Source organism: Hakea prostrata, chromosome 10 (assembly GCF_041222555.1).
Source record: "Hakea prostrata isolate BN-2017 chromosome 10, UWA_Hpros_2, whole genome shotgun sequence".
Lineage (NCBI taxonomy): Eukaryota > Viridiplantae > Streptophyta > Magnoliopsida > Proteales > Proteaceae > Hakea > Hakea prostrata.
In genome coordinates this window covers 51,049,965-51,074,912 of record NC_142609.1, presented here as the reverse complement: position 1 = coordinate 51,074,912, position 24,948 = coordinate 51,049,965, and the positions used below count along the sequence as shown (strand labels likewise).

Genomic DNA, 24,948 nt, shown 5'->3' with positions numbered 1-24,948 from the left:
TTGTCCTAGCCTCTCATTACCTTGTGCATACCTTAAAGATTCTTTGTAAGGGACCAAGCCCATCCTGTTGATTGTGGTGCAGTAATAGAACGCTTATGGGATCATCACCTGCCAAGTGTTCCGAGGTCATATTCAGGCATTCACTCATCTTGCGTCACACTCACTCAAGGGGTAAGGTGTCACACCCCTTGATAGGTAATATCATCCCTTTGAAATTACATTTTGTTATTGAAATTCTAGTTCTATGTTGAATTAGAATGGTAAAGGATACTCTTACCTTGTTACAAAGATTGTAAAGGGTGCTCTTGCCCTAATAACAAAGATTTGTAAGGGTTTGATTCTCTACCCACAATACTGAAAGAGAATCACTAGTGGAACACTCTCTTGAGGGTGCACATAGACTTGCAAAGTCAAACTAGTATAAAAAATTGTGTTGTGGGTGTTTTGAATTTGCTCAACTTGTCCAATTAATTTTTAATTTGCAATTATTGGAAATGTAATTTTCTAGAATTAACCTATTCACCCCTCCTAGGTTACATTTACAAAAGATAAGACCAAAAATTACCCCACAAAGCTTCCCCAACTGAAAAAAAAAAAGAAATCTCTAACAAAAACAGTCTCCTCCCAACAGAAAAATAATCACCCCACCCTAATGGACAACTTCAACAGACTACCCACTACCCATAGAAAATAGAGACTCCAAGATAACAAACTTTAACTATAGACCACCTACAGAAAATAGAACTCCCAAGACAACAAACTTCAACTACGAAGTACCCATAGAAAATGGAGACTTGATGATAAAAAACTTCTATCTTTTTTTCTTCAAGAAAATAGACATAATCACAAAAAAAATTTCATATCAAGATGTAATCAAACCAACACCAAATCAATTAACTCACAATAAGATTGAAGCAGTCCCACACCTTAAGCAATCAAAAAAAGATGAGATACACTACGAAATCCTCAGAATTATCAGCCAACCCACACTGCCCTGGTCACAAGCTTCTCAAACAACTAAAAAAAAAAAAAAAAAAAAAAAAGAAAAAAGACAGAGGAAGCAGCACAGCAATAACCCTGGCAGAATCTCCTTGCCAATCCAAAAGATTAGGAAAAAAAGGTAATAACCTCTCCATGAAAATACCCAGAAGTTGTGGCCTAAATCCTAAAGTGAAGTAGTACTTATTTAACTTCTTAATTTATCACAGAAACTCCTTCAAAAAGTGCAGCGTAAGGTGCTTGCTCCCCTTTAATCGTGATTGAAAAAAGCTCTTCAAATCAATGTAGATGGATGTCCAGGTGTTGAGGACTTGATGAGAGATGGAATAGGTTGAATACACAAGGAATTATGTGCTCTTCAGCTCTGATGCTGTGTAAATTTCAGAGTAGATGAGAGAAGAAGAGGAGGTGAGCCATGATTGAGATTGAGAGCTTCACTACTGAGTTGTGAAGTCTCAAACCCAAAAATCTTTATTTATAATCACTGTTTAAAAGTAGAAACAAAATAGGAAAAACACATGGATTAAGATTCTGAAAACGCAGCCAACTCCATCGAGAATTAGCGCCATATGCTAATTCTCGATTCATGTTTAATGGACTGTTTTGCCCCTTTAACCCCAAGCTTCAAAACCCTAAAAGCCAGGAAACCCTGATTGTAGCTCTACTTCCCCTTACAAGTAGGATATAGTTCAAGTTTACTGGCAGCATTGCTCCTTAGTTGAACCTCTTCAATCTGAGGCAAAATCACAAACTTAGATGTTGCAGACCATAAACAAATCTGACGACCAAGATGCCTCACATGCAAGTTACATAGGATGTGCAAGAAGAAAGCAACAAATATCAAGAATACCACCTGCATAATCACACCAGCTACAGCAACAGCACACTGTGCAGCTTCAGCCCATGCCTGCATCTCTTGATGTGCATCACATAAATGCAATAACCACATTATATGAAGATCTGGGACAGGGGCATATGCCATTGCAAGTCGATAGTAGCTTTCAGCGGCAGCATAACGGTCCACAGTCATTACAGGGGTCTGCAGGAAGAGGGTGACATAACTCAATATTTTCCCAGATTATGAGGGACTGGACAAGGATTGGAATTTCTGTAGGTTAGTGTCAGCACTTACTAAGAGGGCATGCTCTAGGCCAGCATCAAGGGCCTGAAGAAGGCTGTCAGATAGATATTTCACATCTGCCCAGGACCACCTGTTTGCTGTAAAACCATCAGGAGCTGCAGTCAGAGCATCTTCTGGAAGCCCACACTCTTTTAATATGGAAAGGCTACTTGCTTGATGTGCCATCTCTTGCAATGATTTCCCCAGACGTCGAGCCTCACCGCTCTCTTCAAGTGATCCATCAGACTTCATCTGAGTCACTTGTACATCAGACAGCAACTCCGACAAGGTAATTGTCAACATTACTCGCAACCTAGTTGTCTGCATAAAGTAGGAGAAAGAACTCTGCAAAAGCAAAGATTTAAAGTCAAGAAAATATAATAAAGATATCATACATTTGTGGAAAATAAAGAACTTACCTTCACAAGTATTTGCAGCCCAATGACTGCCCGTCTCCTGATATTATCATTTCGGTAAACCGCAAGCCGGAGAAGATGGAAAGCAATCTGCTTTAGGAAACGGTCATTCTCCCTTGCCATTAAAATTGCACCATGCAGATTAAATATAGTGTTGAAAACAGGAAACAAAGCCTTCCAAAAAGCCAGTGGCTGACTTCTTAGGAAGAAGCTCATCAATATGGAAGTGATGCAATCTAAATTTCCATAATCAGTAGCAATGCTATGAGATGCTGCAGCTGTAGAAAATTTCTCAGTAACCTCCAAAATGAGAAGGCTGACAGTAGCGCTCAAGTTTTCTTCCCAAAGTTCCTGTATATAATGGGTTGCGAATCACCATTTTAGCTTCAGGAACCTGAAAATGGAAATCCTTCTATATGAAAGATGAAGAATAAGCATACCAGTTTTTGTCTCAAAACAGGGTGCAGGGACTCTCTTAATGCTCGAGATGAAGCTCCAATCCTAGAAGACTGTGCCTGAGCAAGAGCTTCTCTCAAGGAATAAGGCTGGCTTGGTGAGCTTAACTCGGGACTGACTCTCTGCCACAAATAACCATTTTCGGGGGTTCCCTGAGGCTGCAGTATAGAAGATCAGACATTTCTTAGGGTGCCAGAAAGTTTTTCTTTACTTATTTTTTGAACGGGACTAGCAGAAAAGGGGGCAGGGGGGAGGGAGAGAAATTATTGAGCCTGGAACCAGGAAGGGCGGAAACCAAAAAATGTTTCCCTAACATTATTCATGAACAAATGTGCAGCTCATTCCTTGGACAAAAACAATGGTAAAGCATTAAATACAACATAGAAATTAACAATTTCCCCATAACACTACTTTCTGATGCAGATGAATAAAAGGCAAACGTACTCTGACTTCTTGCCGAGATGCCTCAGAAAGATAGTTGTTCATAGCAGGGGAGAGCCTATCACTGTACTTTGGGGAAGCAGAGCCTTCTCCATCAGGACTGCGTGAGCTACCCACAAGTGTACCATCAGCTGGTTTTCTGTGCTGTAAGATCAGAAGATACTGCATCAAGATATAGGTCTAATGAAGCCAAAACCCCAGAGATCTAGGCCATAACTTGCTTTTACTAAAGAAACCAGTGCAGCCAAAACATTAAATAAATTAAAGCTGAATACATCTATGTCATCCATTGTAGATTGGACTGTTAATCAGAGCTCAAGAAGTGATGGTTCAATATAAATCTATCCCATGAGTTACTTTAAGAGAATGACTTCAACAAAGTGGAGTTTATAATCTACATGTACTATTAATCATGGTCACTGATTCATTAGAAATTTAGGTAATGTCCATTTAGGTTATAACTAATGGTAATTTCTCAAATCTGTCTGTGCTGTGGTCTGCGGAACTGGACACCAGGGTTTAGACTGCAAATTTGGGATCATAAGCGTTTTACATATTTTATCATATTTCTTTCACTGACTAATGGTCTGAGTACATGCAACAATAGGCTACAAGACATTCAGCATGCATTGTGTATCATACAAAAATATAATATACCGAACCTTGTATAATTGAAAAATGATTGAAAAGTTAAAACAGCAATAAGTTGCATAAAACCAGCAGAATTTACACAAGTAAACCAAGACAATCTAAGGTATGACAATAAAAAATAAAGGCATACCATGGAAGTAGAGCTCTACCACCTTTTCTTTTCTCTTAATTAATATGTAAAACTCTACCATGAATTTCATGTAAGACATACTAAAATGAAAAAAGGCATTTTCAGTAAGATACAAACCTCAAAAAGAATGAGGCACTCCTCCAACAGCTTGAAAAATAATCTGGTTCTAGCAATACTTTGTTGCCAGGCCTTAACAAGAGATGCATCATCCAGATTACGTATGATTTGCATTATAACAACTAAAACTTCACGCTTTTCAACATTACCAAGGTTATAAAAGACAGGCATTTCGTCTAGGATCTGCACAAATGACAAAACCATACAAATTAAGAATAATACATGCCTTAAGGAAACCATCTGAAAGTACATAATTGCAGGAAACATTTTTTTAGGCCACCCAATGCTTTCAGAACATTATTGGCACATCATACTGTTAGGAAAGATGGCTTGCCAGTAGGATACTACTACTAGTAGTGACCTATAAAACAAAAACACAAAAACTAGCCCATATATTATTTACTTTTTTACACAAATAACTAAACGACTAGATGAAAAGGGAGAAGCAAACTAGAGAGCACATCGTACAACAAAAAAGTGCTGCAGAATCCCATCATCACAAACTATTGTAACTGATACTACCATCATCAATGTAATATAATATTAATTAGTATAGATCTAATTATTAGTACTGTTGTTCTTTAATATAAAAATACATGGGAGAAGCCAATATGCGCCAATTGTCCAAATCAAATAATAAATAGAACCAAAACTAGGAAGAGAGAAAAGTGGAAACGGAGAACAGTCCACGATATAGCTTGGAGCTTCACTTGAACTTGTCAAGACTCCAATTGCTCTTAATTTATTTATACGTTAACATTAAGAATACTAAACTGAATATGAAACAAGAAGGACCTGGTCTGCCGGGCTTTATTTATTGCTGCACTGTTTGGCTTATTTGGTGAATAATAACTTGTTTTGCTGGTGTGATTTACTATTCTATTGACTTACATTATTGGGTCCTAAAGTATACCTTAATGGCTACTGATGCTTATGCAGTCCTATTTATCAAATCAACTACAGTTGTTGCCTACTGATGCTAATGACTTACATTATTGGTTGTCATTATTTGTCCACGTGTAATGCTACACGTGAGGGGGAGATTAGAGCCTTTTGTCTACCTACTTGGTCCGTAGTAACCTATACTACCTTTATCTACCTATTTGGTCTGCAATAACGCATACTACTTTTTATCTACCTAATTGGTATGTAGTAGCCTCTACTACCTTTATCTACCTACTTGGTCCGTAGTAACCTATATTAGTTTACCTACCTACTTGGTCCGTAGTAACCTATACTAATTTACCTACATGTAAGTAGTAACCTATGCTGCCTTTTACCTACCTACAAGGAAGAAAATTCGACCGAAACATGAATTTCGACCTTGCAAAAGGCCGAAACATGAATTTCGACCTTGCAAAAGGCCGAAATTTTGATGTTTCAGTCGAAACTAGACACTCTTTTTTGGAAATTGAAAATTCAATTTCGGGCCTCATATGGACTCAAAATGATTTGGATTCTTGCATACTTCCTATTTCAAGCATAATAAACACAATGGAACTAGTATTTTGCCAAAACAAAAAAACCATTGAAAATTTATCAATTAAGTATACTAACAAATGACTGGTTCTAACAAGTGCAAAATGTATTGCATACAAGCATATAATCATCAGCATACATGAATTGTTTGGTAGAATAGTTACATATACAACAAGTCAACAAAATAAAATGACCGACTAGATCAAGTGATGGTGTCTCACATATATTAAGTTGAAGCCTATATATCATATATACATAAAATTAAAATAAATAATTTTAGAAAATAATTATTAAAATCAGAAAATGAAAAAATTGTGGCAAATAAGAAAAATATAAGTAACAAAACACAATCATAGATCATAGTCCTAGGCCAAACATATATTAATTTCAAGGCAATACAAGATCTTATAAGGCATGAACAAAACAAAAATAAAAAAAGGGGAAGTTTGGAACTGTTGGGTAAGGCTTATGCTTCACATTCTATTGTTGCCGGAGATTCCTTTGTAGCTGTTGTGGCTTATGAGGTGTTTGGAGGCAAAAAAAAGAGCAAAAGAGGTGTTTGAAGGTAAAGGAGTTGTGGAAATTAGGTAAAAATGGGATAGAAATCAACAAAAACTAAGGAAAAACAAGTTGGAAGGTTGAAATGTTCGAAATTTTGGTCGAAATGGTCAAAATAGTCAATTTCGTTGAAATGGTCGATCGAAATTTGACACTTTTTCAAAATAATTAGAATTTTGTTTCGTTTTTGAAAAATGCAGACATTTCGACCAAAATTTCGACAATTTCGGTCAAATTTTCTTCTATGCCTACCTACTTGGTCCACGGTAACCAATATCCCCTTTAACCTATCTATACTTTGCCTACTAATTGCCTTATTGCGAAGAGCTTATATGGACATGGAGCTGCACTTACCTACTTGTGTGGACATTGGAGTTGCATCTTACCTAGTTGTGCAGACACTGGAGCTGCACCTACCTCCCTACCTGTGATATGCGACTTTTGGCTTAAAATTTAGCTTCATGTGCGGAGATTCCTCCCTACTACTGGCATTATTTGGATAGTTTCCTTGATGTAATTGTTGTTGCTATACTTATGGACAGGGTTCATCTTCACCACCACCTATTATTCTCATTGTTGGATGGTTCGTTCGACATGAAGATTGTTTACTTAGGTTGCTGTTGATTATATCATAAGCGAAGGACTATCAGTGTTTGCTATTGCTACACAATTCAAGACCGTGTTTGCCTTTTAAGTTTGTTATTATTGTTCAAGTTGGAGTTTTCTTTATGTATACTTCAGCTTGAGGGAGGGTGTTGAGAATTGAAGCAGCCTTAGTGCACAAGTTGCACAAGTTTATATTTTGGAGAAGCAGTCTTGGTGCACAAGTTCTGAAAAATCAGGGTTTCTATTTTGCTTATTTTTTAGCTTGGTTACTTTCTAATTTTCTTATTGCTTGGATGACAAGTAATCTCCCTATGATAGTTTCCTTTGTAGTAGATTTGGGAGATTACTCATACCTTCCACCCCATCTAGTCGTTAATCCATTACTTATATCTTCATCTTTGTTAACAAATAACAATAGTATCCATTCCCTGTTACCTTGTTACATCCCCTTAACCTACTACCTAGTAAAGGTTCCCATCTTGGGTTTTGACAAAACCCAACTTTTCCCCTTTTCTCCAAAAGCCTTCCCATATACCTATATCCATACTTTCCACAGTCCAAAAAATATTTAGTTTCTTTCTAGCAATCCTAGCCATTCCATAAAATTTTTACCTTTTTTCTGGAAGATTCTAGGCAAATCCTAAATACTAGAGAATATTCCTGAGAAACCTAACCCTAGAATTGGATTTACATCACCTGGTGTCAAAATGTTTTCTTTGCCACCTATAGAAGTGCTTTTCTAGAGCAAGGGAATTAACAATCAAGCATACTAATGAAATTATCTAAAGATTAGGTCCTTAGAGAGGGACATGGTAAATGAAGGGCTCATGAAGAGGAAGATGCAGGCTGATCCATCATGCCTCATGAGAAAAGGTGAAATCCACTAACTAAGCGTTAATGTATTTTCTTCTAGCCCAAAATTCATTCTTTGGGTGCCCTCTCTCAGTTCGTATGTGAGGGTACCAAATTTTCCATTCTTGGTAAGCTAGATAGAAAAGAGCTGATCCATATAAAGGGATAGAAAACTTCACGTGGTGGTATCTTGGGAGGCTAGAAATGACAAGTTGTTCAATAGAACCATCTGAGATCATACAAGCTGCCCAAAAGGCAACATCCAATTTCTTGGAGTGCATGTTTTCGAGAAGTCCACAGATCCATAACCACTCACCACCAACACAACAAAATCCTCCCTCCTAGGCCCTCTCTTCTACACCTTCTGTTTAGTAGTCAATCGTACTCTATTTTAGTATTATATGATTTATAAGCATTAAAATCATGACCTTTTTACTCAAAGAACTCATGATTTTCTAACTTTTAATTTAATTTTTAATTTTTTGATTTGAAAGAGTAGGAGAATGGAAGAGATAATAATGGACGGAGAGCTACTCGGGAGATAAAGTAACTTCCATAAGAAAAGGGAATGAGGTGGAGAGGTTCATAAATTCATACCATACGGTGAATGGACACATTTACCCTCTTAAGAAATTTATATTATTTCTTTGTAATAATAATATTAATTTGGAAGAATGGGGCCAATGTTAGCACACGGGATTAGTAGTTAGATTGAATGTTCTGAGGTACATTATGATACATTGTAGCTAGATACAGCACTGTCTTAAGTTAACTTTATTGAGTCTTTTGAAGTGATTAATTCAATGAGTCAAATTAGGAATTTGGAAGGTCTAAAGGTATATTAAATTACCCATCAATTAGAAATTTTTGAATAAATAAACATCAGTTGCCTCTCTAAGAGTTTTGGTGCTGTTAAGCAATTGACAAGAAATTGATATCTAAAACTTGATTTTTTTCTCTTGGTTCTTATCTTCTCTATTCTTTGTTTGAAGAACATCTTCGATCATTCAAGCCAGTTTAAGAACTTCGACAAACGTTGGTTGAATTATCCCCAACTGCAATTCTTGTTCTAACCTCTAAACCATAAAACCTGGTGTTACTTACACAGAACAATTTAACCATCCAATACCATATTTAGAACCTATCACCCTCAAAGCCCTAGGAGAACTCAGCCTAAGGACACCCGTTTTTTATTATTAGAAACCCTAGATTCCTTCATTTTCTGTGTTTCTAAACCCATAACTAAACCCTAATCTGTTGTTACTTCAATTTCAGCATATTCCACCATCAAAATATCAGCAAACCTAGACTGTCCACTTGCAACAACCCTGCCATCAAACCCTAGGCTCTACAAAACCATAACTCAAGTTTCGATCTAACCAACTTATTAATTCAGAGCAGATCATTGCATAGAAAAATAATTTGAGGGAAACTCAAGTTTCGATCATGTGAAAATGGGAAACTTTAGGTTGAAACTTGGGAAATTTTGTAGAAACTTGGGACTTTTCCTACAAGTTCCGACAGGTTTTAGAGTGTATTTTGGGGTAGGACTTTGCATATAAACTAATAACAGTATGAAAAACATATTGGCACGTGCATTTAACACTCTTGACTTCTTTTGGTCATCCGTTAGAGGTCTACATGCTGCCAAGCTATGTTCGACATAGTAATTACCAACTCAAAAGTGGGTGCCTGATACATACATACATAATAGTCATTGTCAAAACACAAAACTACCACTCTAATTTTAACCTAAACACACATTACTTATAAAGTAAGGTATTCCCAAGCATTGGGAATTTTTTTCCTAACTAAAATATTATGTATAATTAAAATATTATTAGTAATTATTAAACATGTGAAAAATCATAAAAAAATAGTAGAACACTTCAAAAACCAAATCCAACAACATGCATTTGTAAATCTAGCTACTAGAGACAACATTGTGTCACACTTCAAAAATAACAAAAAAAAAATGTAAATTTTTAGGTTCTTTTAAAATAAAAAAATAATAAATTTGTGGCACACTTCGAAAAATAAAATCCAACAACATAAATTTGTAGATCCAGCCACTCGGGAAAAAAATTCAAAAGAATCCGACATCAATTGACCATGAAACAAAGAAAAAAATAAAAAAATTGGGGAAACACAGGTTACCTTGCAATAAAACTTGAAAACCCTTGAAATATCCACCAAGAAAGCCAAAATCACCAAAGGAGTAAAATAAAGTGCTTGAAATGAGTTAAAATGATCTGAGAAGGGGTCGAAAATGGGAAAATGAGGTTTCCCAATTCGGCTTCCGCCTCTAGTTGGCACACGAAACATTGCGAAGTGCAGGGTTTCATGTGAATAAAAGAATTTTAAGTTATTAACCTATCTCGTCCAGCCTGGTCGAACCAGGTATCGACTTTGGTTCTTGAATTTTCCCAAGTTTCGCATGGTTTGGTCGAATTTTCCCGGGTTTTGATCAAAACCTGGGACTTTTTTTTCGGTCCACCATAGTTCTGTTTCAAGCTTTTAAAAATGGGAAATCTCAAAGAAATTACCCATGTTTTGAGCGAATTTTGCTCCATGGATCATGGTTACTGGTCTCTAGTTAGACTTGGATCCCTTCCAATGTAGAACTCCAAGTAGTGGAATCAGACTGAAGTGCTTAAATCTGAATGATGTTTGAACCTGGACTCATTTGTGCTTGTGGAGAATGTCAGGAAGCCATCTGATAATGGCCCATTGGAACCCCAGTCGGGATCTTGAGAACCTTGGTCGGACTTTCAACAGCCTTTAGATAATATCATACACGATTATAATAAAGTGTACAACATGCCAGACACCTCAGACAGATCCCTTGTAGCAGCATTCTTACAACAAAAGTAATTAAGAGAGAGAGAGAGAGAGAGAGAGAGAGAGAGACTGGAACTCCTATTAAAGATTTTTATTGCTGTATTTCTGTTACATATGAAGGCAAGCATTAAGGATAGAGAAATGGAGAACAAGGGGGATACAGAAGCTCTGTTAGCTGGCCCATCATCCTCCTCTCCAAGGCTTCTCTCACCATTGTTGCTTCTCACAGCTTCAACCATGACTCAATTCTCTTCAGGCTCAGTCCTCCCCTCAGCCTTATACTCTTATTTGTAATAACTCAACTACAACACAACTCAATCCAATCTAATAAAGAAACTAAATATATCTAGAAAAGGAAACTAAAATCACAAAACACATAAAATAGAGAACTTCCAATAAAATCTGGCTGCTGTACATCAAAATAGAAACTTTAAAAAGAAAAGTAAATATAGCAACAAACTGAAATTAGAAGATGCCCAAATCAAATAAAATATACCTTTCAAAACTAAAACTAGAAATTAAACTAGGGCAGCCTTAGGATAGAATCTTTCTCCACTTGATGGATCCACAAGATTTCCAGAAAGGAACCACAAACAAGACAAATATTGGCTGTGACTGACTCTGTCCACATGAACAGTGACGTCAACAGTGCTTTTGCCCCCCCCCCCCCCTCTTTCCCTCTCTTCTTCATATTTTCATCATCACATATATTATATCTATAGCAAGAGGTTGTAGAACCAAAGAATAATAGCTCGTGATATATGGAAAGTAGGAACCTGTCCAATGAGTGGAAAATATAGTTGAGCAATATAAAGTTTATCTTCGTCTTTCTGGTATCTAGCATCAAACTCAAGCTTTGACATAAGGACCACCAACATTCGAGCTGCCTATACTCAAAAAGCCAGAATTTCAAGTTACAACAAAGTTAAATCCATCAAACAAACAAAAGAATCACAACACTTAAAAGGAACAGGACGATGTAAGTCTGTAATGGACTTACTTTGGCTCGCAGAACAAAATCATCATGATCCCAAGTAACAAAAAGTTCCTGGATTAAAACAGATGAAAGATAGTTTCTGCGACAAGAATCAACAGTCATTAGTCTTCACACCCACTTATAATTAACTAATGACATCAATTTTCAAAGAAAAACAGAAACTAATTAGATAATAGCTATACATGACAAACATATGTACAGCCACTGACAAACAAAAAATAATAACCAAAAGCAATGAAGCAGCCGAGAAGCAGGCTTTTGAGAAGTCTTTCTCATACATCTGGATGGAGAAGGATCTAAGGAGATGGCTCTCCAATCCTAGGACTGTGGACTTGATTTGGGAAGCCACCCAATTTGATATTAGTTCCCATGTTCAGTTGATACCTCACTGCCATATTCAGAATTTCAGATACCCCATGGAACCAGCGCATTGTTGAGTGTGTGTTTTTCTTTCTTTTTAATTTTTAATTTTTTGGGCCGTGAAGGCAAATTGTTTTTACGTGGGTTCTCAATCTGCCTATTTGTCTCCCTTCTGGTTAGCCTTGCCAAATAAGCCACTGAGAAGAAATTATGACAATGATATGGCAACTAGGCAACAATATGACTATATGCTGTCAGGCCATCCTCCATGGCATATAGGACCTATCCTTGAGAATTTCTTCAATACATTCATTCCTAGTCACCTCATGAGCATTGTTCAGGCCATCCCTTCTGAAGAAGAAATCTTAGTAGCAGCTCACTCTCACAATGCTAACAGAGACCACGTCCTTGATGGTTCTAGCAATGGGATTCTTCTCTTGCGCTTGAGACATTATTAAAGATGACATCAGCAAGGCCCTTTAGAGTTTCTTCTTCAATTTCAGCCAGATCAAGGGGATCAATAATATATTATTTTTCCTCATCCCCAAGAAGGAAAGTGCTTCTGCTATGTCAGAGCCCATCCTGAGTTCTCAAAGTCCAACTCCTTGAGGTAGGATTTTATTTCTACGGTTCTTCATGACATGATTTTCCTCTTGCTGTTGTGTTAATTGGTATCATCGTTGTATTTTCTTTGTATGAATGTCAATGGTATATGTCGTAAGGCAATAACAGTAGTAGATTTACTTTATTATTGGGGGTAGATATGTTAGGATCTTTTATTGTCTCTTGTAATATTCCCAATCCCAAACTGGAAAGATTTGATTTGTTCTATTTTTGGAAGGTTATTAGTATAAATAAAACTCCTACTATGTCCTTCAGACACGAGTTATGATTTCCACAATTTGTTGAGCATGGTATCAGAGCCAACTCTGACCCAGGAACCACCAATGCTGCTATCTCCTTCTTCTTCTTCCTCCTCCCATCGCAGTTCTCTTCCAATACTTCCATAGCTATATGACCCTTCTGCCTTCCTCTTCTTTTTCCTTGGACCATCGGAAAGCACCATAACCACCCTTATAGCCCAACGTCACCTTCACCAACTCTTTCCCATAATTGCCAATGAGCCTGGAGTATTGCACCATCCTTGCGAGTCCACAAAGTCTATCGTCTCCCTCCACAAATCACACCTAAGCTTTGCGATAGCCCTAGAGGAGTCGCATCACCTCAACAACCCATCTAGGGCAATCACCCACCACTAATAACAAGTCCACACTCGAGCGGTAGCCTTTGGGGCCATCATTGCTGCTTGCATAGCCACTAAAGGTGTTGCCCACCTTGTTTGAGGCCTCTAGAGCCATCACCTCATGCATCTTGTGATCTAAATTTCTTTTTTGGTTCCAAAGACCATTTCATGCCTTTTTTTTTGTTAGTGAGCACTTTTCTCCTACCAACCCCATTTTTCCCTAGTACATAATCCTTTTTTTGACCTACAATGGCTGACTCAATTACCTCTACTTCTTTTGGTACATGTAGAATGGAGGATCCTCTTGTTTCTTCTATTTCTCGGGATCTTGATTTTCCTCCTTTTCAGATGACCACTATTAAGCTTATGGGACCAATTACCTTCGCTGGTCTTGTTTTATCTCTCTTGAGGTTGCTGCTCGTGGTCTCACTAGTCATCTACACGAGACTCTTGTTAAACCATCCTCCCCTAGTACAACACAAGATAAGTGAGACTAATGAATGCTTGGTTTATAGGATTCCTTTTCAATTCCATTGAACCAAGTATTGCAGTACGCCATCTCCTTTTTCCTAATGCGATTGCAATATAGAAGGTTGCCAAGGAAACATACTAAAAGGTTGGTAATGATACATGGTGCTTTGAGATCAGAAGGAAAATTCATTAATTAGAATAGAATGAGCTTACCCGGTCTTAATAATACAACACTCTTTAATGCAATTATTAGACTCTTGACTTCTATAGCTATTTTAATCCATTTTGTGTTGTGGATGTTCCTGCTTATCAGAAGTGGAAAGACAAGCTCCCAGTGTATGACTTTTTCTATTCTAAATATCGAGAATCATTAGATTCATGCACAAATTCTTTCATGGGAACCTTTTCCTTTCCTTGGAGAAAACCTATGCTACGGTAAACATGGAGGATAGTCGTAGGACAACTATGGTTCATACTCAGACATCTTAAAGGTTTGAATGGTGGCTGGCTATGGCACCAATAAGCCTATCACGGGTGATTCTCGAGCCCCAGGGCAGTGTAAGTATTGTGGTAAAGAGCACCACACAAAGGACAAGTGTTTGAAGTTGTATGGATGTCCAGTAAATTCTCGTGGAGAAAGTAACAACGCAAATAGGGAAGGAAATAAAAAAATATGCACATCGAGTAAATTTTGACGCCATGAGTACTCCAGCACCTTCGCTAGTTAATGTTCAGACCAAGCTTCTCAAGGCGGCAAGGCAATCAAACCGACTAAGTGACAAAGTGGAGCCTAGGTGGCAATTAGGCAACCAAAGCAGTTGGGTCAAAAATTTTCGATACTTCTAAACTACTTTTTAATATAACTACTTTCTATAATAAGCTAAACAAACATTCAATAGTCACATTCATCCATAAAAAAAGCATTCAAGAATCATGATTATGAAACATTATCCAAAAAAATAACACAAACATAAGTTCATCTCATCAAGCATCATAACAATGACTATGTACTAACAGGGCCAGCACAATAAATTCATAGATCTCATTATTTTGATTTCCAAGTCATTGTCCATTTAGTGATTTATTGATTCTCAATGTTCACTATGGCTTATGCTTCACATTTTGTTGCCAACGGGCACGAGGGTGTGGGGGCAGCACCCCCGGAGCTTGTAGAGGTCCTATGTCACTTTAGGCCTCGATTCCGAAATGACCAAGCTATTAAGCTATTAAATTTACATACGGCTTTGTAGAATAAATTTTGATTTAAAAAAAAAAAGGTTAAGAAAAAAAAATACTATGTACAAAATGTCAAACAATCGGCTACTTTAGCATCTAGGCGGCAGTAAAGCGCACAAGGCGACAAAGCGGTAGTACTAAGGCGGAAAAGCCGCAAAAAAAATTCACATCAATTAAGCGGTTCAAAAATCGCCTTGCTACATAGGCGGCAGCCTAAGCACGCTTGGGTGGACGCTTTGACAACACTGGTTTAGACTTGATGTGACTCCCAATGCGAGTGTAGCCTTTGTCGTAGTTTCCCTAATGATTCACAATCTTCCCTAAGTATTTTCTGTTGTCACAATGTCAATTTGACTGATCCCTTTTGGATAATAGATTATGGAGCAACAGACCATATAAATGGTTCATCGTCTTGTTTCATACTAATTCTTTTGTCCACCTTGACTTAGGTTGTTCAAATTGCTAATGGGTCTCTTTCTCCCATCTCTAGAAAGAGATCTATTATCTGTTCACCTTCTCTTACCTTGTCTTTTGTTTTGCACTTTCCTAAGTTTTTGACTAACCTCCTATCCACTAGTAGCCTTACTCGTAACATGGACTGCAAAATAACATTTTTTTCTTCTCATTATGTGCTTCGACACCTGAAAATGGGGCATACAATTGGCAATGGCAGACAAAAAGGGGAGCTCTAATAAAAAAAATACTAGGAAGAACCAAAAATTATTTTTGCCACCACAAATTCATAGATCAACACTCTAGACTAAACATACATTAATTTGAAAGCAATATAAGTTGATTTGAGCCCCCCCCCCCCCCCAAAAAAAAAAAAAAAAAAAAAAAAAAATAGAGAAGTTTGTTAATTCACCTTCTTTAATTCTCAAAAACTCAACAATGGAGGAGCAAGATTGAAGAAGGAATGCAAAGGAGTTGCTAAAATAAGGTGAAAAGCGGGTTGAATGAAAAAGAAATGAGAAAAAAGGGGTTTAGGGTTGAAACTTAACTTTGCGGTTTCAGTCGAAATTTAGCCTTGTGGTTTCGATTTAAACTGGCGAAACCTGTGTTATTTCACAGTTTCCGCTCGAAACAGGTTAATTTATAACTTTTGAGTGTGTCGTTTCGGTCGAAATCTGTAACTTTTCCGAAATAATTGAAATTTCGTTTCATTTTTCAAAAATGAAGGCATTTCGGTCAATTTCGACCAAAATTTCTTCTATGGGCTAGCCTACTGTTTTAAAATTGATCTGAATGGAAAATAATTTTTAGACATCAAGACAGATGAATATTTTCCTGCACCTCTGGTTTCTAGTAATTGGATTGTCATATTAAGATTTTTGACGTTTATACACTTTGTTGAAGGGCTGAAGGGCAAAAGATAAAAATCCACTGAGAAGGTGCTAATTCTTGATAGAGCTGGCCATGGACCTTTTAAACGAATAGGATTCTTTAAGTCCCAAGAAGTTTGATTAGAACTACAAAGTCCTAATTTTGTTTGGTCTCTGATTTTATTGTATTTTAAAGGCCATATATAGAAGAGTGGTGGTTCAGAGTCTTCATAAATTGAGAATCCTCTCTTCCTTCTACTTTCTTCTCTGATGACATGATATCAGAGCTGATTCATTAGAAGGCATACAAAAAGGTCTCCATTGTGGTTCTCTTCCTTCAATGTCTTCCTCCTTTGCGTGGTAAGCCACTGCCGCAGCGTTGCTGGTGGTTCTCCCTTTATTCGATTTGGGTGCAATACTATTACTTAGGGTGGAAGTTTGTGTATGGACTGCATAAGAAGAGTCAGGTTTATGGCAGCCACATATCTCTAATTTCAAGTATTTTTCAGAAATACTTTTGATTTAGTTGTGAATCAGATTGTTCATTGTTGGATAAATTTCTATTTTCTATGGGATCTTACTTTTGATTTCTCTCTATTACAGTGGTGGTGTTTTTTGGGGGATATATAACTCTGTATACTTTTATTTTTTGGAATTTGTTGTTGACTGTTGTAGTGAAAATGTGCTTGAGACTCCTTGGTTCGCTCCCTGATCCGGGTTTGGTTCTTGAGACCAAAACAAAGATGAGAGTGAGCCACCTCTGAGGACGGGAAACCACCTCCAATGATTAAGTAAGTTCAGGTAAGAGGATCAGAGACTCTCCCTTGAGGAGTAAATGCTCAAGGAGGTGAAGAAGAGAATGTTCTTCAAGAGTAAATGCAGGAGAATAATGGCTGGAGTATTTAAGTCTTACCATTACTCATGCGTAATGATGGTATATATAGCTGGTCCATACCTAAACTGATAGGGGAAGCTTCATAACCCTACGATGATCATGGCTTCTTTGGAGAGTCTCGCATAGCAAGCCAGCAGCATGATTTGGTGACAGCTGGAGATCTCACCGTGAAATCAAGGACACAGTGTCAAGGTTAATCTTGATGTGACATCAATCCCTAGCAGGGGTACGATACGTGGGTGAGTAGTGCTCGAGACCAGCATTGGTCGAATGGGAAGCTTCCACGCCAATGAAGTGCATTTAATGGTTCTCAAGGCATTCAATGTTGAATTAAATGTTGGGGTTTGATGTCTGGATAAGGATACGCCAAATCTGTTGTCAACGCTGCTTCTGCCGAGAAGTCACATGATGACAGTTGTGTGTCACTGTGGTGCATGATTCTTGGCTTCTCAACTGACATCTACTCCAAGAAGCGCCATGACTGGGAAGCGTCAATTGAACCATCCTGGACCAAGCTTGAACCCTTGGTTTGGTTCAAGTGGTCTGCTCCGGGCTCAGGGTTTTGGACCGTAATGACCATAACACTAACCAGTCTGGTTTTTATTTGGTAGAAGGTCCATTGGTTGAAGTTTGCTGATGTCCTCTCTAGTTTTTATTTGGTAAAAGGTCCTTTGGAGTCTCTTCAAGTTTCAGTGGATTTTAAGGAACAGTAGCTGTGCAATTGATTGCTGATCTAAATCTTTTGAAAAGTTATGTGGATTACTCTCAATTGCTTATGGTTTTTTAATGGGAGAATCTTCATCTAATGATCCTAAGACTGCTATGAATGGGATGATTTCTTCAACTTCCCATCGTTTGACTGAAAAGAAGTTAGATGGCATAGACCACCTCCCATCACCACTTTTGTTCAGACAGATAATGCCACTGCCTGTCTCATCCACTTCTTGCCCTAGGACATTGATTCATGCACTTTTGATCATATGACAAGGCTTGAAGATCTGCATATCAAAAGGATTGATGGATGTTTTTATCCAACCTACGATGTTGGCAATAGAAATTATTAATGGGAGAATCCGAGGGAAGTAGACAATCGAACCTTTCAAAGGAGAAATAAGACAGCTGATAGTTGTCCTTCATGTAAGGGAATCCGTGCATGTGTGGAGGGAGCAAAACCAGATAGCTGATTTCATGACTAGTGATGAGCACATTTATGTGTGAAATCTTAGGGCATAAAGTATGCATTTTACACACTTAGAGTGGAGCTACCTTGGGTTTTATGTTGTTTTTGCAGATTTTAGGACTTTTCAATATTTAAGCAAATATTTGGAGTTTTGGGTATGAATCATGCAAATTTTACACGTCAAGAGGTCCATTCAAATTCTCAAATGCAAAAATGGGCCTGATCTGGAGCATGATGGGCTCGAGTTGTGATTATGGGCCAACTCCGAAATATTTAAGAGATAAAGAAGGCAAATTTGATCTATGGCTGAGATTATAAATTATCAGTTAAATCTACAGAGATATTATTGAGAGAGTCCAAATGGAGAAAGAGTCCTTGCATACCTCAATATCTTATTTCCTATTTTTGATTTGATTAAAGAAAGAAAAAGAGGAAAAAGAATTATATTCAGATAAGGAAGAAGGGAAAATCCCGTTTTTTGAATGTCTCTGTTCAATTTCGATCAAGCCCTTCATCGAACTGTCATCCGGTGTCCGATCGAGCTGGATTTTGGAGGAGAGCTTCACAACTTCTTGATCCTCAAATCCAACGGTGGAATTGTGCATTTGATTTCTCTAAGTCAGTCCAATTAGTACGTCAAAACCCTAATTAGTTGAGTCAGATAGAAACCCTGAGTTTGATTCAAATTCTGTGAAGATTCATATCCCATGTAAACTCTATAAAAGGAGAGCATACTCCATCAAGGGAGAACATGTTTTAGAGCTTAGTAGAAGCACTCTTTCTTCTCTCTTCAGTTTATTTACGCTTTCTCTAGTTTTCTTTGCTTGCATTTGTGAGATTTAAATTTCTCGATTGAATGTTTAGGTTTAATTTTTCTATGTAATGCAATTCAAGTTCAAGTTTCAAGTTTTAAGATTCGTTTTTCTCTGGGTCTAGCAATTGCAGATCTAGATCATTCTAGATCTAGATCTGGTTGTTAGGGTTGGTTGAGATTCGAATCGTTTGTTCAATTTGCAAGTAAGTAACCTTCTTCAATAATCTTCTCTCCTCCCTCCATTCCTACTTCTATCTACCCCTCCATATTCTTAATTTAGGATTTACTTTCAGCATTTATTTATTGTTCACCCTTCCCTTGGGTCCTTGATCAGAGATGCCTACAGTCGTGCCTCTCTTTGGTTAAGGTTTCCCTTTCCTTTAATTACTCTGTTATTTACTTTTTGCAATTTACTTTCTGCAATTTATTTTCAGCATTTATTTATTGTTCTCCCTTCCCCTGGGTCCTTGATCAGAGATGCCTACAATTGTGCCTCTCTTTGGTTAAGGTTTCCCTTTCCTTTTATTACTTTGATTATTTCTTTTCTGCAATTTCTTTTTTTTCTAATATTCGTTCCCCCGATTGGTGGACTGTAAGCTACGGCAAAGGGTCCACGGTCAAAGTCATTATTATTATACTCCCCTTACCTATATCCAGAGCTGACACTCGGATTACTTCCCTTTTATTTTTATTTATTATTCGCATTTTTTTCTGCCTTTATTAATTATGCATTGATTATGTTTGCTTTAATTTTCGTTTCAATTCGATCGCATTAGATGTATGGATTAGGACCGTTTATTTAGTTTAATTAAGTAATTAACAAATTTTAATCATTGCATTCTTGCATTATCATTAAGAAGTTAATTCTAAAGTGGCATATCTCCTTGAGATCGACCCGTTAGCTACACGATACTGTGCACTTGCAGTTACTTTTAATTTCACAAACAACTGGCATCCTACAGACACAGAGCTAGGCAGCGTGAGCACCTACTGATTTTCTAGGGGACCTAGTGGACCTCATTAGAAGGATGCAGAACCTAGAGTTTACTTTAGAATGTAATTGGTTCTGGATTTTTGTTTCCTGTGTGGGCTTGTAGGTCAGAGGGAATGCTACCTTTGATGGAATCTCCTTCTCCATTGGGTTTCTAGGAGATTGCCTTTTCTGAATTCCCCCCCCCCCCTCCACTTTCTCTATTCCTAATACAAAAACAACCATTTATCAAAAAAGAAGAAATTCAATTCTAAGCAACATCAAGTCACCAGAAATCAACACAAAACTAGAACACAGAAGAACGAAAAAAGCAAAAAATTGAATGTTCAAAACAGACAAACACATATTTATCTATATTGTTCTTGGAATTGGTCACCATCTTTTTTTTTTTTTTCTTTTCTGGATGAATGGATTATTATCTTGGTATGCCTAATCTTGCATTTGGTTTATATATTTCACAAAAAATATGATCTAATATATAAAAAATTAAATTGCTCTTGATTAAGAGAAACAAATTTGTTATCTAAGAAGTTTAACTGGGCAAATGATTTTATTTTCAACCAAGATAGTTTGTATGCAAAGCCAGCTTTCCAGTAAAATAAATAATTTATCTTACTCCACTTTTGGTTTTAGCAATATTTTACCATATTCTTTTTGAATTTGACTTCTCAACTATTTTGTTACATTCAAATATCATGGTAGTTCCATAGTTGTTTTTAACTTAAATAAAATTGGCATAAAGGAGGAACGTTCAATACCACAAAGGCAACAACTGCTTAAAGGAGGTCCCTAGTTGATACTTTTACCACTATGGTAAGCCAACATTGGGACCAGCATAGGACCTATAGGAAGTCAAAGCATGGTATTTGCAATTATAATTAGTCATATCAGGGATCAGCCTTAAGCCCTTGCTTTGTGGACATCATGGAAAACCAAACCAAGAACAAACAAGATTAGGCCCATAGTGAATGCCTCAAAAAGGGAGTACTGAGTAACTGACATGTTCCTTCAAAGTTTAAACAAGAGAAATTTATGACTGTTATACATCCCACTATATAGTACAGGGGAGAACAATGGGCAACTAAGAAGTTTAACATGGAAGGATAAAGTATAGAAAAAACATATAAAGGAGACTCGGGACCATGGTACAAATTTGGTCAAAACCACCAAATTTCAGATTTTGCAAAAAATAAGATGAAACCTGGCTGGAATTAAGAAAGTAGGTTTTGGACCAAAATGGTCAAAACAGATTTGTAGGTTTCGACAGTTTCCACTAGTTTATCCCTTTTAGTTTCAACCTCCAAACCATTTTTTGCCTCAATTTTGTGATTTCAACCTCTATTTCACCCTAAACCCTAAACACTTACAGTGCTTCATGGCGCAAGTCATGCGACTCGCAGCCCAAACATCACACCTAGGAATACAGATGCACCGCTAAAGACATTATGACTTGCCAGTAAGTCATGTTATATGTATTTTACCTTCTTGAGCATAATTTATTCAGTCTTAATTATTGATAGTACATACTGACAACAGATGTCTGTTGATTAAAAAGCAGCAACAAGCATTTAAAAAAACCCAGTACATCTTAATTTTCTTAGGTTACTTAAAATCTTATCTTTTGAGCATACAACATCAGGATGGTATGTATCTTCACCAACAATAATACCCATTCCAGCACCAATAAAGAATTCTATACACTTAATTCATTGGATGAATAAAGCAAATAGCAAGAAAATAATTGCCAGCTTCAGAATTCCAAGATATTTGCATGAAAATAAATTGGAAGTGAATTTTCATCTGTCAACAATTTTGGAATGGATTAAAATAGAAAGATGTATTCACATTCTTCCAAAAATAACAGTATTTTTTCCTTTGCCACAGGATTGCTTTACTTGATAAAACATCAAAGGAAATAACTTGTATACATCAAAGAATTGAAAACCATCAAAATCTTGAAGCCAATAAATTATTATGGAAACCATTTCTTAGGTACCTATCAGAAGGATCTCTCCCAGGCATCTCCACAAAGAGATCATGGTCACATATTATCTGCAAAAACGTAAGCTTGCAATCATGTAAAACAGATTGGCAAACCCCAGAGAATTTATCCATGTATAAGGACACCTGCAGTGAATGGAAGGTATCAGATTTTTGGAATGAAGGGAAACTCAATAACAAAATAGAGACATTTCCCTAAGATATCCACATTGGATTTCAATCTCAACAGCCCTTGCGATTAATTGTAATGTTGTCATAGTTTGGATGACAGACCATGATATTGACGATATTGACAAATATAAGAAACTATCATACCCCTGCCCCCCCCAAAAAAAAAAATAAAAAAAAATCAATTCCTGGACCACTAAATCCCAATTCTGAATACAACAAAAAACGGTTCCCATGTCATGGCATCTTTCATAGAATTTTTTAACAGCGGGGAAAAATTAACATACTTTATGTCTAGATTCTCTTGCATTGGACCAGCATAATTGATGCTTTGTGGGGGTTGCCAATGAATCAGGCCTTGCCAAGTTTTTCTCATGTCAAGAGAAGAGAGAGGAACCCATAGCCTAAAGGACCTAAACACATTAGCAAGGTCCTTATATTTGGGATATTCCACGTCAAAGCATTTGATTTTTGAGGATGTTTAATTTTCTGGACATCTTCAAACTCTAATATTCAGAAGAGCACAGCCACAGAAGTGGAGTGGGCATAATAGGCATAAATCATGCTAGACCTAGTCATAAAGGACAATAAGGGAAAATAAAAGAAGTCTTGGGATTACTGCCAGAGCTAATCCCCAGGCTATTGTATATTTTGTTTCCTATTGGGTTGTACTTCTTGTTGGTTTTTTCTTTTAGGTGACAAGATCTATTTTGGAGTGCCTCACATGCTAAACTGAGGCTTCCTAGGTTATTAGCAGGGCTGCCCCTCTTATCTTTCTTCCTTGCTCCGTTTTTCCTTCTATTTACATGGTATCAAAGCTCCTACAAATCCTTCACCATGTTTAATTCATCATTTGGAGGTTAATCTACCCCTGAAGCTGTTCCAAGGTTTTATTCTATTTACAATAAGGGGAGACAGCACCTTACACTATACTTTGGTTTTGGAGTATGTAACGGTTTAAGTAGTTAGATTGAAACTTCTTTTTTTGCGGTTGAAAAATTATATCTGCAGCCTCTAGGTCCATCCAATTGAAGGTTATTGATCCCTTTTTATTCTTTTTGAAACCACAGATTGGTGAAAATCAAGATCTCTCTCTGATTCTGCAATTCACTTCCAATTTTAAGCAGTTAGCATCTTGTTACAACTATTTTAGAGATTTTTCTTAAGGAACCGAAGCTGTGTGATGTGGATTAGTTTCTCCTGATATTGGAGCTGCGGCTATCAGTTTCTTCTTGGGATAAATTTTCTTGATTTTAGATATTCTTCTATGGCCCAAGTGAATGATGGCCAGTTCCAAGGATTTTTGGATTATCAGCAGTGAATAAACTAGGGTTGACTGAATCAAGCTGTTGTTTAGGGCTAAAACAAAACTCTGACTTGAAAATTGAACTGTCAAACTGAATAGATTTCCCAACTACATTCCCTGTTGTGACTTGCTGGTATGACAATTGCTGACCTGAACTTCTCAAATCTGGAATTTAGGATTAGGGTTTAAAGGGGACTCGAATGGGTCTCTGTTTTAGGGGTTTCAATGCTTTTTGGCCAGAACTAGTTCAGGCCTCTATGAAGGTCAAAAAGAAATAAAATTCTGGTCTGAATTACTGGATTAGGGCCCCTTTTCTGGATACTTGCAGGTGCCCGAATGCTGGACTTATCCCCCCATCGATTGCTGTAATTAGAGTTAGGCAATAAGGCCTCCAGTTAGGTATTCTAGGGGTTTCTAGAGTTCTCGAGTGGGTTGTAAAGGGGACTGGCTAGGGTTATAGGGTTAGGTTAAGATATTAGGCTTCTGGTTAGGGCTCTTTAGATGAATAGTAACAAGAAGGGGTTGAGAATTTAAGGCAGTGCAAGAACTAGGATTTTTTCGTCAATGGTGGGTTAGTAAAGCGGTTAAAAAGCCCAGACTCTCAAGGGGAGGTCTTGGGTTCACACCTATCCAGCGACATTTCATTTCCAGTATTAAAAAAGCACCAGTACCAAAAAAATAATTAGGATAGGAATTGGGAATTTAGGGCAGCTAAGATATTAGGGTTTAGGATAGGGTCTGGGAATTTTGGTAGTGTAGGGTTATGGAGAAAAGAAGAAGAGCTAACTGGTGTTGGGTTTGCAAATAGCAACCAAAATATGGAAGGTGAATAGAATTAAGTTCTGACTTGTTACTTAGAAATATGGAGATGGTATATTGGAGGCAGGCTGCAAGCACTGCCCTAGGTTACTTACTTGATCACATGGAGGCACCTTACCACTAACACGAAGCTTTACTAAGTCCTTGATCTTAGGAAGGAATGCTCTAATTGTATTTGAATTCTGCAATCTCAGTTCAATTACAAGCAAGCCTTCTATTTATTAAAACTGACTCCTCGAGTTGTACTCAACATACTAATCCAAATTGAAAAGACTCCTTGATGTATACAAGTTGACCCTCCCTTGGCCAAACCCTAAGGTGGGCCCCTCTAGGTCTAGCAAAACCCTCTAGAAGGGGTATTTTGGTCACTTAGTCCTAATTTTGTGGCTGGTTTTTATTTTCAGAATTTTATCTTTTATTTTCTGAAGAGTTTCAGTCAGTCAGGAAGTCTAATTTGAGTTGTATTTGAGTTGGTCAAG

The 24,948-nt window shown here is 37.2% G+C and overlaps 1 protein-coding gene across 11 annotated transcripts in view; it reads right to left on the bottom strand.

The window, feature by feature from the left end:
• The window catches only part of SPK1 (guanyl-nucleotide exchange factor), a 133,746-nt gene that overhangs the window by 7,990 nt on the left and 100,808 nt on the right, over positions 1-24,948 (bottom strand). For all 11 annotated transcript variants that reach the window (XM_089136410.1, XM_089136407.1, XM_089136406.1 and 8 more), the window contains 9 exons: positions 22,172-22,302; positions 11,667-11,742; positions 11,443-11,553; positions 4,331-4,513; positions 3,436-3,576; positions 2,976-3,149; positions 2,539-2,886; positions 2,132-2,464; positions 1,853-2,038 (listed from right to left, as the gene is read on the bottom strand). In XM_089136410.1, the coding sequence (XP_088992536.1) occupies positions 1,853-2,038; positions 2,132-2,464; positions 2,539-2,886; positions 2,976-3,149; positions 3,436-3,576; positions 4,331-4,513; positions 11,443-11,553; positions 11,667-11,742; positions 22,172-22,302 (1,683 nt within the window). The remainder of the gene's footprint in view (positions 1-1,852; positions 2,039-2,131; positions 2,465-2,538; positions 2,887-2,975; positions 3,150-3,435; positions 3,577-4,330; positions 4,514-11,442; positions 11,554-11,666; positions 11,743-22,171; positions 22,303-24,948) is intronic.